Genomic DNA, 14,051 nt, shown 5'->3' with positions numbered 1-14,051 from the left:
TCTCAGTGCGTTTTTGTTGGACTCCATTCATTGTGCCTTACGAAGAAGGAACTTAGAGAAAATCTGGTTTTTTTTTTTGTGAAAAAAGATTGAAAAGATTGCCAGGTGTCATTGCTGGTAATGAATATTCTCAGAGGGTCTGAGAATATTATTATTCCTACCAGAAAATAGCTGTTTTGTATAAAAAAGACAGGACGTTGCCTGGCACAACAGTATTAGGGGCACACCTTATCCTCTGCATAGATATAGGAAAGAGGGGTTGGCAAACCGGTCACTCAAGCACTCTGATTAGCAAAATAATTGCATTTTTATAGAAGAAATTATATACTATGATAGATTTGTGATTTGGGAATTGGGAGCCTTCAGGGACACATCCTTTGGTAACATCAAGGGTCTAATGAAATTCAAGTGTCTGCCCTCCTCCATAGGCATGTGAGTTAGGTTTCTTTCTCACTGATTTATGACCCCAGAACCTAGCCCAGTACCTGGGGCAGTCAGCCCTCCACAGAAGTTTGTTAAATGAATGAGTGAATGGGTGAATGAATGAATGAGCAGATGGTTGGGTGGTAAGATGACGTATGGACTACATGTCCGACCTAACTCTGCACGTGGGGTCAGAAGAACAGCCGAGCACGGTCCTCAAGGCTGGGGTGTGTGTTTTGTTGGGCATTTAGTCAAAGAAGGGATTCATTAAACGTTTGCTAAAGAGATGACATCATCAGCTCTCTGAACCTCAGTTTCCTCATTTGTGAAATGCAGATCATCACAGTTCCTTGCCAGGTGTGCTAAAGATTAAGTGAGATTCCATGTGTAGAGAATTCTTTCAACACTGTAAAGAGCTGCACCAGCATTAGCCATCATGAGTGGTGGCAGTAACTATTATTTCAGAGTCACAGGTCAGGGGTCAGTGGAGGGAATAGGAAGAGATAAGTCAGTGTGTGTGGGTGATGTTGAGCGGGGAAGCCTGGCTGGTGCAAAGGGCCACCCAGACTGCCTGTGAGGGCACAGACGAGGCTAGCAGTCAGAGGCAGGTCCCTGGAGGCTGGGCCTGGATTCCTACTGGATTCATCTCCCATGGCCCTGCCCAGCCTGAGAACTCTCTGCGTGAGCCCTGGGAAGCCAGGCCATCAGAGTCTCTTCCTAATCACATAAAAGCAGCTCATCCAGGGCCCCCGAGCAGCCCATCTGATGCTGGCGCCGTGGTAAGATCTCTCACAGATGGTGCTGTAAATTAAAGGGCTCCCCTATGCACCCCCACGATCCCAGTCCCAACCACTCCCTGGGGAAGGGCAATTGAGACCATGACAAACTTTTCCAGCCAAGATCTTTCTAGGGATAATTTGGCCAGGCGAATTACCCCATAACAGTTATTAATTATATAAGCCCCAAATTACATGAGCAGGGCTTGCAAGCCCAGCACTTTGGGATTTTTGTAATTATTTACCTGGTGTCTCTGATTTTCCTGGGAGAAAATGATTTCTTGCTCACAGGCAAACAAAACCCACAAATTAGGGCAATGGCTCCCTCCAAACCCTATAAAGGGAGAGCCTGAGATTGCAGGTTGGAGAACTGCATCTCAGCTAAGAGTTAGGATAAAGACCATCTCAGCTCTCTGGCCACCCTAACATGAACCGCCAATTCACCTGCAAGCCTGGGGCTGGCACCAAGGGAGGCTTCAGTGGCTGCTCAACTGTGCTCTCTGGGGGCAGCTCGTCCTCCTACCGGGCAGGGGGCAAAGGGCTCAGTGGGGGCTTCAGCAGTCGGAGCCTCTATGGCCTGGGGTGTGGCCGGAGCATCTCCCTCCATGCGGCCGGTGGCAGTGGGCGGGCAGGGGGCTACGGGTTTGGCAGGGGCTGGGCCAGCAGCTTTGCTGGCAGCCTGTTTGGCAGCATGGCTCTGGGACCCATGTCCTCACCTATATGCCCGCCAGGGGGCATCCACCAAGTCATCATCAACAAGAACCTCTTGGCCCCCCTTAACGTGGAGCTGAACCCCGAGATCCAGAAAGTGCGCGCCCAGGAGCGGGAGCAGATCAGGGCTCTGAACAACAAGTTCGCCTCCTTCATCGACAAGGTGGGACTTTCTGGGAAACAGCCAAGGGCAGGCCCCCTTCCTCCCTCCACCTTCATTACCCTTGGGGAGGTTTCCCATCTAATGCAGAGGAAAGCAGGCACCTTCCCAGGATGTTGGCACATCCGCGGACTGAACAGGGAAGAACTGGATAAAACTCTGGACATGAGTGCTGAGGAATGGGGAGTTAGTGAGAAGAGCTAGGAAGTTTCCAGAAGGCAGAGAAAGTGGCCTCAGGGTAGAGAAGTGAAACTTAGAAGCCAGGCAAAGGGGAGGTCCGTGACTGGCTTTCATGTCTAGAAAGCCATGGGCCTCAGCGCCTGCCCTGGGGAGCTCAGATCCATGGCCTATAAGGGAGGCCATGCTCAGAGGCACGCTAAAGCAGTGGCTCTCGGAAGTGGTCCCTGACCCAGCAGCATCAGCATCACCTGGCACTCGTTGAAAATGGACATTCTCAAGTGTCATGCTAGACCAACTGCATCAGACACTCTGGGGTGGGGCCCAGCAACCTGTGTTTTTAATAAGCCCTCCAGGTGATTCTGATGCACACTCAAATTGGAGAACCACCAAGGAACAAAGAGATTGGAGGGTCTTGGAAGTAATTTTCTGAGTTTGGGAGAGAAGGGAAAGCTTACTAGGGGTGACTGTTAGGTAGGGTGATGAAGAATGCATAGGAATTTGCCAGATAGAGGTATTGAAAAGGCAATCCAGGGAGAGGAAGTAGTTGTGTCCAGCATGATAGGAGTTGTCTGGAGAATGGGGAGGCCCTGGGGATTGCTTGAGTGTTGGGTGAATATGGAGGAGGGGCAGGAGGGACTGGGGCACCCTGTGCAAGGCATAAGCAGGAATTTGTACTTAATCTTGAAGGTGATGTGGAACCACCAGAGGGTTTTCAGAAAGGTAATAATATGATAAAAAGATTGCAGCTTGAGAATATTTGTTCTCCCTTAGGGGAATATGCTCTGATTTAAACCATGGCTATTCAGACATGAAAACAACATAGGAGGGTGTCAGATCCCAGAACAGCTGAGCCCCTGCCTTCTTTTTTGGGCTAGAAAAGGCTCTAACCAAGGGGACAGAGAGTAGGCAGAGGTTAGGTCAGGCCACCAGCCCTTAGGCAGAGGGGCCCAAGAGTGTGCAGGACACTATAGACTGGCTTATATGTCTCAGTTTTCACCTTAGAGAGGCAGCCCCAGACTGAACACAGAAATTGGTCCAGGCAGGTTTGGATGGGTGCAAAGGTGACTAAGCTAGACTAGATCATGGAGGAACATGAAGATGTTGGGTCCTTCCTGATCTTAGGAGCTGCCCCCAGAAAGAGATCCCTAGCCAGACAGAGGGCCTCAGCCAGCCTGTGGAGGGATATGAATGATAGACATGTTCTAGGGGCTGAGGCTCACTCTTTTAGGCTAATGTGTAGGAAAGGAAACTCTGCAGATGTCTCCCCATTTATTGAGAATCTGTGGAGTTGCTTCCAGCTGTCTGTTGTCTGAGGTTCCAGGTGCGGTTCCTGGAGCAGCAGAACCAGGTGCTGGAGACCAAGTGGAACCTGCTGCAGCAGTTGGACCTGAACAGCTGCAAGAACAACCTGGAGCCCATCCTTGAGGGCTACATCAGCAACCTGCAGAAGCAGCTGGAGATGCTGTCTGGGGACAGGGTGCGGCTGGAGTCAGAGCTGAGGACAATGCGGGACGCTGTGGAGGACTACAAGAAGAGGCGAGCAGGGAGGCTGCACCCAGGAGGACCTGCCTCCAGGGCTGGGCTTTCCCAACAGACACTGGGACAGTTTGCCTTTGGCCTCAGGGGTACTGAAGACAGCGGAGAGCCAAGTTCTCAGGCAGGGGCAACGCTGCCCTGGCAGGCGGCCCCCTCCCTAGTAGGCCCCCTCCCGCTCCCCACTGGAGAAGTCCAGTGGACTCCCCAGCTGGAGTGTCCACACCCCAAGCTTCTCAGCTCCTCAGCTTGCTCATTGTGCCCTCGAGTTCCAAGGAAGCCCTCACAGCAGTTTAGGGAGTCCAATTTGTTGTTGGGCTCCCCCTCCGGTTTCCCTCAGTCCTGGACATTTGGGCCATGCTCCTTTTTCCTGTCCTGGAGGGACGGTTTGGGCTTCTTCAGGTCTCATGCCTAGGGACAGGGCAGAGTTGTCTATAGGGGTACTAGGCTACCAGAATGACACAGGAAGCATGGCTGGAAGGGGCAGCCTGTATGCTCCTGGGTTTCAGATACTGAGGAGGAAAAATCTAGTCACTCCCGAAGCAGCAGAGGGAATCCGGACCCCAGCCATCAGGTCACCAGGCCCGGGAGGGGGTTACTTCAAACCCTGTCTGCAGCTCTGGCCAAATAGGCCTAATGAGCAGGACGGACTTGCAAAGATGTAGGATGATACTGGTTAGAAGACACACAGTATGGACTTCTCCTTACAGCCTGCTCACGGTGCCACCTTTCCTGTAGGTATGAGGAGGAAGTAAACAAGCGCACAACCGCAGAGAATGAGTTTGTGGTGCTTAAGAAGGTGAGGGGGGGGTGCATAGCTCTCAGCCATGCAGGGAGTGGAGTGTTGGGGTTGGGGTGGGACCTCGGAACTGAGCTAGGTGACTGAGAAGATGGGGGGATGTGCTATGGGGACATCTTGGAACAGTTGGGTGTTTATCTAGCACATACTGCTTTGTCAGCTCCTATTTTTTTGTGTAAATGGAAAGGAGTCCAGACGTGGACAGTTAATCCTCAGGTCATGTCCATTTTGGCTTGGGGAACAGGACCTGGTTTGGGCAGAGCTGCAGGCTTACCTCTACCTCCACTGTCCCTGGCAAATCAATTTGGCCGTCATCAGCTCACCCCACCTGCTGAGTGGCAGTTTGGGGATAGGCCTCCCAAACTCTCTATGAGAAAAAGAAGGCAGTAAAAAGGATGCCATCTTTGGATGGGTCCAGAATGGCAAAGGTATCTTGCCCAAGGTCTCCCAGTGACTCTCGAGTGGATCAGTTTCCTGCCCCTGGGTTGTGACTCCAACCCTGGAGCAACTAGCCACAAGATTGGGGACTGGGTGATGGTTCCCAGGGGAGGCCTGACTGGGTTTAAATGAAGGTGATATCAGGGTTCTTTGGATTCTCCTTAGGATGTGGACACAGCCTACATGAACAAGGTAGAGCTGCAGGCCAAGGTTGATGCTCTGGATGGAGAAATCAAATTCCTCAAGTGCCTATACGAGGGGGTAAGGCTTCTCCCACCTGGTGCTCTTGCCTCCCCAGTTCTGTCTTCTGAAAGAAGAGAAACATGAATGAATGGCTACTTACTCTCAATAACTCTATGAGTCTAGGGGATCTCCAGCATTTGGATGCTGAGAGTTGTATGGACCAAAGACAGGAGTAAATCTCCCCAGGTACCCCCAAATGATGGGTGCCATCAGTTCTGGAGGCCATGAGTCCTTAAGGGGTTCTCACTGATCTCCAGCCAAGCATATTTCCATTCCTGTCTATCTTCTCTCTCTGCTGCCTGGCATGTTTCCTGGGGCCTTGGGGAGGAGACCCCAGGGATGGAGGTTGGGAACCACAGACCCTTTCTACCTCCTTCATGCCCATCTGGCTTCAAGTTTCAGCCCATTGACGCATATCTATGGGCTCCTGTGTCTTAGTGTCCCCCGTGTGGTGGCCAGGCTGCTTCCCCTCTACCTTCTCCACTTCTGCTCTGTCTCAGTCTTACAGACATTTGGGGTGTTTTCTTCTTGGACTGCTTCATACCCATTCTGCAGTTTTCAGATGTGATACTGAAGTCTCTGGGCCAGAGTCCCATTCTTACTAGCTTTGGGGAATGCAGCTTTTATCCAGTCCATCACCTCGGCATCTTCCTCTGATCACGAAAGGTAATTCATGCTCCCTTGTTTTTCCCTTGCAGGAGATTGCTGAGCTCCAATCCCACATCAGTGACACATCCGTGGTCCTCTCCATGGACAACAACCGGGACCTGGACCTGGATGGCATCATCGCCGAGGTCAAGGCCCAGTATGAGGAGACCACCCTGAAGAGCAAGGCTGAGGCTGAGGCCCTGTATCACAGCAAGGTGGGCTGCACCCTATCCCCCAGCCATGGGTGCAGGGCCCTCTGCTTCAGCCCACCATGGCCCCCAACCTTGCTACGAGCCCGATTCTGTCCAGGGCACTGAGGGAAGCCCTATGGGAGGATGCAGGCCTCTCCTTGGGGTCCATTTAGATGGATGACAGCTGTCAGAGGACCCACACAGTGACTGCAAATGAATGTGAGCAAACAGAGTGCGAGAAGTCTGGAAAGAGAGAGAGAGTAGGGAACTAAGACCAGGCAGGGCAGGTCAGGACAAGTTCCTGGAGGCAGAGAGTTTTGAACTCAGTCTGGGAGGGAGAGAAGACATGGATAGTTAGCATCTCAACTCTCTGGTTAATTATAATGAATTAGGGGTCCAATTCCAGGAATAAAGGGGGAGTTTGAGTCACTTAGACCTTAACTTCTGTAATGGGCTATGGGTGGGGAAGTGATTCGTCAGATAATTTGGATTCTCAGATCAAGATGGCAGCTTCCTTATTGTTCTTGTTAATCAGGCTCTCTCTCTCAAGGGAAAGCCATACTCTTGAAAGAACTTACCTGGATCCTCCCTCTGCTCCTTGCTACTCTAGGTGCCAAGAGATTTGGCCTGCAGGGGTGGGGAGAAGGATGCTTTCAAGGCCAAGGAGGGAACACAGGCCAGAGCTTCCTGATAAAGTTCAAGCTTAAGTCCTCAGTCCCCAAATCTGTCCACATTAAGATGAGTCAAGGATGGCCAGGGGGACCAACCACTTGGTGGTTGTCAGTGACCAGGCTTAACCCCAGGCTGTTTCCCTTACACCCCCTTCCAGAGGGGCAGGTCTACACACACACGATTTTTGGAACATTTGCTATTTGGTGTTATCCACACCTTCACTTCTCTAGCTGGGGGTAAGAACTTACTGAGAAGAATTTTCCTGATACAGTCCTAACACATATATTATGAGGGCTTATTATTACTTTAAAAATGAAGAAGCTGAGGTGCAGGGAATTTAAGTAACTTGCCAAGGGCACTTAACTGGTAGGTGGTGGAGCTGGATCTGAATCTAGGGGACTGATTGCAAATTCTAGTGTTTAGGCAGAAAAGCAGTAGATGAATCTGGTCAGGGAGCATCTATAATAAGGGCATTGTGAGAGCTGAGACCTGAATTGCAGGAGGATGCTTGCAATGAGCATCTCTGGATGCTAACCTGAGAACGAGGTAGAACCTCCATCCCTATCAGTGCTGGAGGGCTGTCCTGCTTGTACAGCCTCGCAGAGAAGCAAGAAAGGATACCTATCCTAAGGTTAGAACCAAAGATAAAACACAAGGAGGGTAAAGAGAAGCCCCTGCCTTTCAGAGGATGTAGGCTCTTTAGGAAGGATCCTGAAGTGAGGGCCATGCTGGGGCCAGATATGAGACCGAGCATCCAAGGACAAGGATGAAGCAGTGCCAGCCACCAGAATTCTGAATGTCACACATGTTTTGTATTTCCCTTAAGCCAGATTCTAGAGTAGAACTGAAGTCTTTTCTGTTGATTAATCAAGTCGGAAGTCACAGAAAACTTGGATGGACAGCTTCACTGGCTCCCTGCTTTATTCATTCATTCTTTCATCTATCAGACCTTTTTTGAGTAGCAGCCAAGGACTGTGCTAAGCACTGGAAATTCAGAAGTAAAGGAAGTGGTCCCTGCCATCCAGTCATTCTGAGTCTCATGGGAAAGATGAAGAAATATGTGCTCATGGTACAGCATGCTAAGATCTATGGAGTTTGGTGCTCCAAACTGGAGGATCAGGGAAGTCCTCTTGGAGGAAGAGACTCTGTCCTAGATGAGTGGGGTTAGCTAGGGAAATAGGGCAGATGGACAGGAAGGGTTTTCCAAGTGGAGGGAGAAGCTTGAGCAAAGAGTAAGAGAACTTAGAGCTGTTTGTCACAGCTGGACAGCCATGTGGGAGAGGGACAGGAGAGGTGGGAAATGAGGCTGGAGAGGCTGGTGGATACCAGACCTCAAAGCACCTTGCTTAAAAGTTTGGACTTGACCTTGAAGGTGATGATGAGCTTTGGAGAGCTATAGGCAGGGGAGCGTCATCATTGGAGTTGTATGTTACAAAGTTGGTATGTGCAGAGCTCAGAGAGGGGCAGTCCCCTCCATTGACAAATGTAGCTATCAACGAGATGAGCTATGCTTGAGGCAAACAAATTCAGCAAACAGAAGGTTGAATGGGAGACTTTTGACAGGCCTGGGAAAGCTGGGGAACCCTACCCGCCTCTGTCCCACTCCCCTGGGAAAGGCACAGTGTCTGTGCCAGGCTTAGATCAGCCAGGACCTGAGTCAATGACCCTTTCCCCCTAGTTCCAGGAGCTGCAGATGGCAGCTGGCCAGCATGGAGATGACCTCAAACACACCAAGAACGAGATCTCAGAGCTGACCCGAGTGATCCAGAGGATGCGCTCAGAAATCGAGTGTGTGAAGAAGCAGGTGAAGAGAGTTTGGGGGGCCCTGAATCACTCCCAAAGGAGGGTTGACTGCCCAGCACACTCCCCCTGTCTCTCTCCTACTTTCCATCCTCCATCTCAGAACCTATTCCTTCTCTCATCCACCACACCTACTCCCAGCAGAGGCCTGGAACAGGTGGAAGGCTCTTTTCATAAAGCCATGGGGCACAGGATAACAAGTTCCTAGTCCCAGGTTGACAGATCCTTATCATCAAAGATGTGGCTGTCTCTGTTGTAGGAAGTAGGACACGACAGAGGAAGGTCCTCTGTGAGCAGGTGGGGGTGGGGGTGAAGGGACGCCTGAATGCCTTAGGACTCAGGGGGAAATGCTGCCTCCTGGCCCTCAGTGCTCAAACCTAGATATAGACATCGCTGGTGCTGAGCAGCAGGGTGACCGTGCCCTAAAAGATGCCCGGGCCAAGCTGGTGGAGCTGGAGGGCGCCCTGCACCAGGCCAAGGAGGAGCTGGCCCGGATGCTGCGCGAGTACCAGGAGCTGCTGAGCCTGAAGCTGGCCCTGGACGTGGAGATCGCCACCTACCGCAAGCTGCTGGAGGGCGAGGAGTGCAGGTGAGGGTGGGAGGAGTCCCAGGACTGTAGGGTCTTCGGACCCAGAGCTGGACTCTTGGGGCATCCTCTGATTCTGAGTTCCCTAGAGCGTGTGGGATAGGCCACCTAGAGGGTTGCACATCCTCTTTAGGTCACTCACAGACACACCTGAGGCAACCCATGAGCTAATGAGGCAGTAATGTCCTTTTCAGTTCCTCCTCAACCCTTCAGATTATGTCGAGGTTTCTCAGTTTGGTGCTGTTGTGTCTTTAACACTCTCTTGACACTTGCAAGTCTTTTTTTTCCCAATTTTTAAAAAACATTTTTAATTGTGAAATATAGCATAGGCAGACGAGTAGTAAATTTCAAAGTACATTTGAACAAGTAGTTATAGAGCAAATTTCAAAGTATGGTATGGGTTACAGTTCCACAATTTCGAGTACTTCCTTCTAGTTGCTCTAATACACTGGATACTAAAAAGATATATTAATATAATGATTCAGTAGTCACACTCCTTTGTTAAGTCCTGTTCTCTCTGTTACAACTCCTACGTCTCATTTGATCCTTCGCCCAATCTTTTGGGATATTTGGGTAATGACTATTCTAACTTCTTCATGTTGAAAAAGGGGTGTTGACATTATGGGGTAGGGGGATGCAACTGGTGTCTCTGGGTTTCAGGGCTTATCTGGCATAGGACAAATCTCCCTTTAATAAAGAGAGGTAGATTTACCTCAGGTTTGGAGTTTCTGTGCAGACAGTGATATCAAGCCAAAAATTTTTAAATTTTGTTTTCATTACATTTATTTTTACAGCTATATATATATATTTTTTTTGCAAGGAGTACTTACTTTCTATGTTCCCTAAGATATAAAATTTCCTTTTAAGATAAATGAATTTTTGTTATACAAGGCAGAGCAAATAAAAAATACTAACTCTATAATAGTATGGGTCATACATGGTCATAGCAACAATTGGGAAGGTGGTATGTGAAGCACTGATATTTAAGAAACCTGTTCTAACCTAACACTGTTTTACAGACCCAGAGAGAAGTTGCAAAGTTATAAAGTTAAAATCTTATATTTAGTGCATTAGTCCAAGTCCTGGTCCTGATTTTTCCACACCTGGTTTTATTCAGGAAGCAGCAGCGTAGGAATAAGGAAACGGGCTCAGGAGAAACCCAGCAAGAGGGACCCTCAGAGCGGTGGGGGTGGGTGCAAGCCTTCCTGCTCTTAAAGCAGGAAGGGTAGTTTGAAGCAGGGGTGCTGAAGTGGCGGGAGGGTGCCCAGGGACACACAGGTGCAGTTACTGCTGTTTGACCAGCTGGAGGAACTCACGGAGATAGAGTCTGATGATTTGTGGGGTAGTATTTGGACTGCGCTGAGGGTAACTGTTATGGGGTGGAGATTCACCTGTGCTTTTCTCTCTGTGCAGGATGTCCGGAGAGTACACCAACTCCGTGAGCATTTGTGAGTATCCTGTGCTCTGAGGGACTATTTTTAGTCCTTCAACAAACACAGAGTGAGTGGATGCCCACCAGCAGAGCCTTGGTAGGACAACCTGGCTCTCTGCCATATACACACGACCCTCTCTGAGACCTGAGACCTGGTGCCTCCTCTGCAGAGTGGCTTCTTCCTCAGTGGATGGGTTCCCTGTCATGTTCTGACATTTCATATTAGCTCTTTCCCCAGAAATCTCACCCAAACTGGGATGAAACTCTTTCTGCCCCCGCTCCCCCACCATCCCCAGCCCAGGCTTTCCTGAATGAAGGGAACTCACAAACATGAAGTAAGCCACCTCCTCTCTGAGAATAGAGACCACTGCACCATAGACATGCATGGAGTAGATTACACCCCTGGTGTGGATTAGCAGATGTCATCAGTTTTAATGCTGGCCCCTCAGGGTCCAGCTTCGTCTTCTTTGGAGAGCTAGGTCAACAAATGTTTCCTTAAATCAAACAATCAGGACATTTTTTGAAAAGAAAAAAATTAAGGATGTATTCTAAAGTTAAGTGCAAGAATATGTTAGCTTATCTGATGCTAGGGCATCTGCTCTTTGGGGGAAGTATATATCACCGCTGCTACTCTTGCTTGTTCAAAGAATGAGTAGGTGCCAGGCTTGGGGTTCCTATGGGATCTTGGTTGTTCTTCCAAGAATTGGGATTGGGATGTTCAGAAATTGAGGGTGTGCCACTGAACCCAAGTCCATAGTTGAAATGAGGTGTCTGCTGGAGGTAGCTGGAAGGGTGGATGGGAACTTGGGACCCACCGTTTTCTGGGACATACACTGACCATTCCTCCCTCCATCCTACACAGCAGTCATCAGTGGCTCCACAGCTGGGACCATGGGCACAGGGCCCAGCTTTGGATTCAGCGGTGCCAGCACCTATGGCTACTGGCCCAGCTCTGTCGGTGGAGGCTATGGCATGCTGTCTGGCGGCTGCATCACTGGCACTGGAAACTGCAGCCCCCGTGGGGAGACCAGGACCAGGCTGGGGAGTGCCAGTGAATTCAAGGACCCCCTGGGGAAGGCATCAGCTCTAAGCTCACCCACAAAGAAAACCATAAGATAAAATGAAAGACAGCCCATTTTCAGGCTGTTTGCCTTGCCCTGGTTTCCTCTGGGCTCCCTTCCCCAGGAAATTTCTTTGACGCATTCACCATCATCTCTTTCTTGCATCTCTTTGTTTCTGATCTCTCCTTGCTCTCTTCACCCTCTCTGCTCTAGTCTTTCTTAATGCAGAATCAGGATTTTAGAACTAGAGTAATATTGTCCATCCTTCTGCCTCCACATAAAGAGACCTCTTAACTTACCCTCCCCTTCCTGAAACATTGCCAAAGCTGAAGACTTGACACCTGCTCTGGCCCACATGTCCCCTTGCAGAAGCAAGGTTTCTCTCTCGAGGGTAACTTAAATCTCCTGCTGCCCCTTCCATGCCTGACTCATGAGCTCTGTGGGCACATGAAGTTTTAAGTCTGCTGGTAGACCTGCAAAAACTGACTCCTGTCTACAGTTCATGTTAGAACACCACCTCAGGTCAAATACCTTGTTATCAGCTGTATCTTGCATGGTCACTGCAAAGTATATAGCTGGGAGTACCCCTTGAGGCTGGCCCTAAAAACAAAGGGGTTTGTGCTCTTATATGTGAATCCTTGTCCTTGTTCATTCCTCATGTCCTTGCTTTTTACCAATAAACTATAAAATTCATGCAGGGCCAGGCTGCTTTTCTCTCTCAAAGGAATCCTCATCTCAGGCCTTTATCTCTTCGACACATGGGATAGTCAATGGCCTGCAACCTTGGCATCTGAAGTTTTGTCTGTAGAGCCCCTAAGTATTTGTTGATCCAAATGAAAGAGATTTGTTGAATGAACAGCCACATAAATTGGAGGATCCCACTCCACATTGGTCCACATTCTCTTGGTCCTAAGTGGAGCTTCCACTGGGTTAATTACACAAGCATATATATGTAGGTATGAGTTTGTGTATGCATGAATGCATATGTGTTGTGTGTGTGTAAAAGTATGGGGCCATCTCCTTACACACACCACTCAGTTTCCTAAACACCCACGTGCTCAGAGATTCCTCATAGGTCCCACCTCATGATGCTGCAGACAGGATGCAATAGAATTAAAAAAGCTTGCTAGAGGCTGGCTTGCATTCAGACTGAGGTTCACAGGGAGCGATTGTGGGTTCAGAGAGAGTCCTCAAAGTCAAGTCCAATTAGACCTAGATTCATATTCAGGCTCTGCAACTAACTGGTGATCATGCGTAAAGCTCTCAACCTCTTTGAGACTCCTTTCTCCAGCTGTAAAATAGGTAGAATAATCCCCTTAGACTATTGTTAGGTTGAAATGAGACAGCATGAGGACGTCTTATGTAGTTTCTGCCACAAAGTTCACACTTAATGTGCCAGCAGAAACAGAATCTTGACTTCAATTTTGTGGGTTCAAAAGCTTGACTTGATTAGCTTCCTGAAAGGGGTATTTAGATACTGGTAAAGTAGTTCACAAAATCCAAACTTTAAGGAAAACCGTCTTATAAGCTATGATGACCATATACTGCCCAAAATGGCTGGTTGGCAGAATAACTAGTCTCAGAGCCTACACTTTTGGTGATAGGGCCAGTGAGGAGATTATGATCAGTAGGTGTCTGGCAAGTTTTAGGGATGGGGATACAGTGATGAATAAAACTGGTTCATGCTCTTAATGAAGACATAACTATAAAAGATGCAACTGCAACATAGTGAGATGCTGGCAAATAAAGTAGTGTATACAAGACAGAGGCATCATAGAGGGGAATGAAGAACCTTAGGGAGATCAAGGAAGGTTTACAGAGAGTGCAATATGTTCAGAGTTTAAAGGATGGATAAGCGCCTACTAGGTAGACAGGAGGATGGAGTAGGCATTATAGCTAGAGGGACTACCGTGTTGAAAACAGGTTATTATTGCTAGAGCATGATGTGTAAGGCTGGATGGGAGTATGCAGTGGCACCTGAAACTTGGAGGCAGGCATCAGCCAGATCAGAGAGCCTCTTCTGTACCTGCTAAGGAGCCAATATTGTATCCTGCAGATTAAGATGAGGGAAAGAGTAGTTTAAAAATTGGAGAGGCATGCAGTCAGATTTGAGTCTTGTGTAGATCCCATTCATGGATATGTGGAAAATAGAGTGTAGGTGGAAAAAGCTGGAAGCTGGGAGAGCAGTGAGGAAGTTGTTTCAGTGGGCTGGGAGAGATACGCAAAGGACTGAACTTGGGCAGTGTCAGGAGGATGGAGTGGAGAGCCAGAATTCATGACACATCGAAGAAGAATCAGTAAGAGGCCATAAATGACTAAATGTTGAAGTGGGGGTATTAGCAAGAGAGAGACCACCTAAGATAACTCTCTAGACTCTAGTTCCTCTGAAAGTGAGTGG

General features: G+C 49.0%; 1 protein-coding gene across 1 annotated transcript; it reads left to right on the top strand.

Moving 5' to 3' along the window:
• The first annotated feature begins 1,626 nt into the window (after positions 1 to 1,626).
• On the top strand, positions 1,627 to 11,711 carry LOC143689970 (keratin, type II cytoskeletal 73-like). The gene is made up of 9 exons (XM_077167989.1): positions 1,627 to 2,073; positions 3,572 to 3,786; positions 4,522 to 4,582; positions 5,186 to 5,281; positions 5,962 to 6,126; positions 8,453 to 8,578; positions 8,943 to 9,163; positions 10,574 to 10,608; positions 11,455 to 11,711. Exons 1-9 carry the CDS (start codon positions 1,627 to 1,629, stop codon positions 11,709 to 11,711), a joined length of 1,623 nt encoding a protein of 540 aa, XP_077024104.1.
• The last annotated feature ends 2,340 nt before the right edge of the window (positions 11,712 to 14,051 follow it).

The sequence above is a fragment of the Tamandua tetradactyla genome, chromosome 7 (genome assembly GCF_023851605.1).
Source record: "Tamandua tetradactyla isolate mTamTet1 chromosome 7, mTamTet1.pri, whole genome shotgun sequence".
Classification (NCBI taxonomy): Eukaryota; Metazoa; Chordata; class Mammalia; order Pilosa; family Myrmecophagidae; genus Tamandua; species Tamandua tetradactyla.
This window is presented reverse-complemented; position numbering and strand designations above follow the sequence as displayed.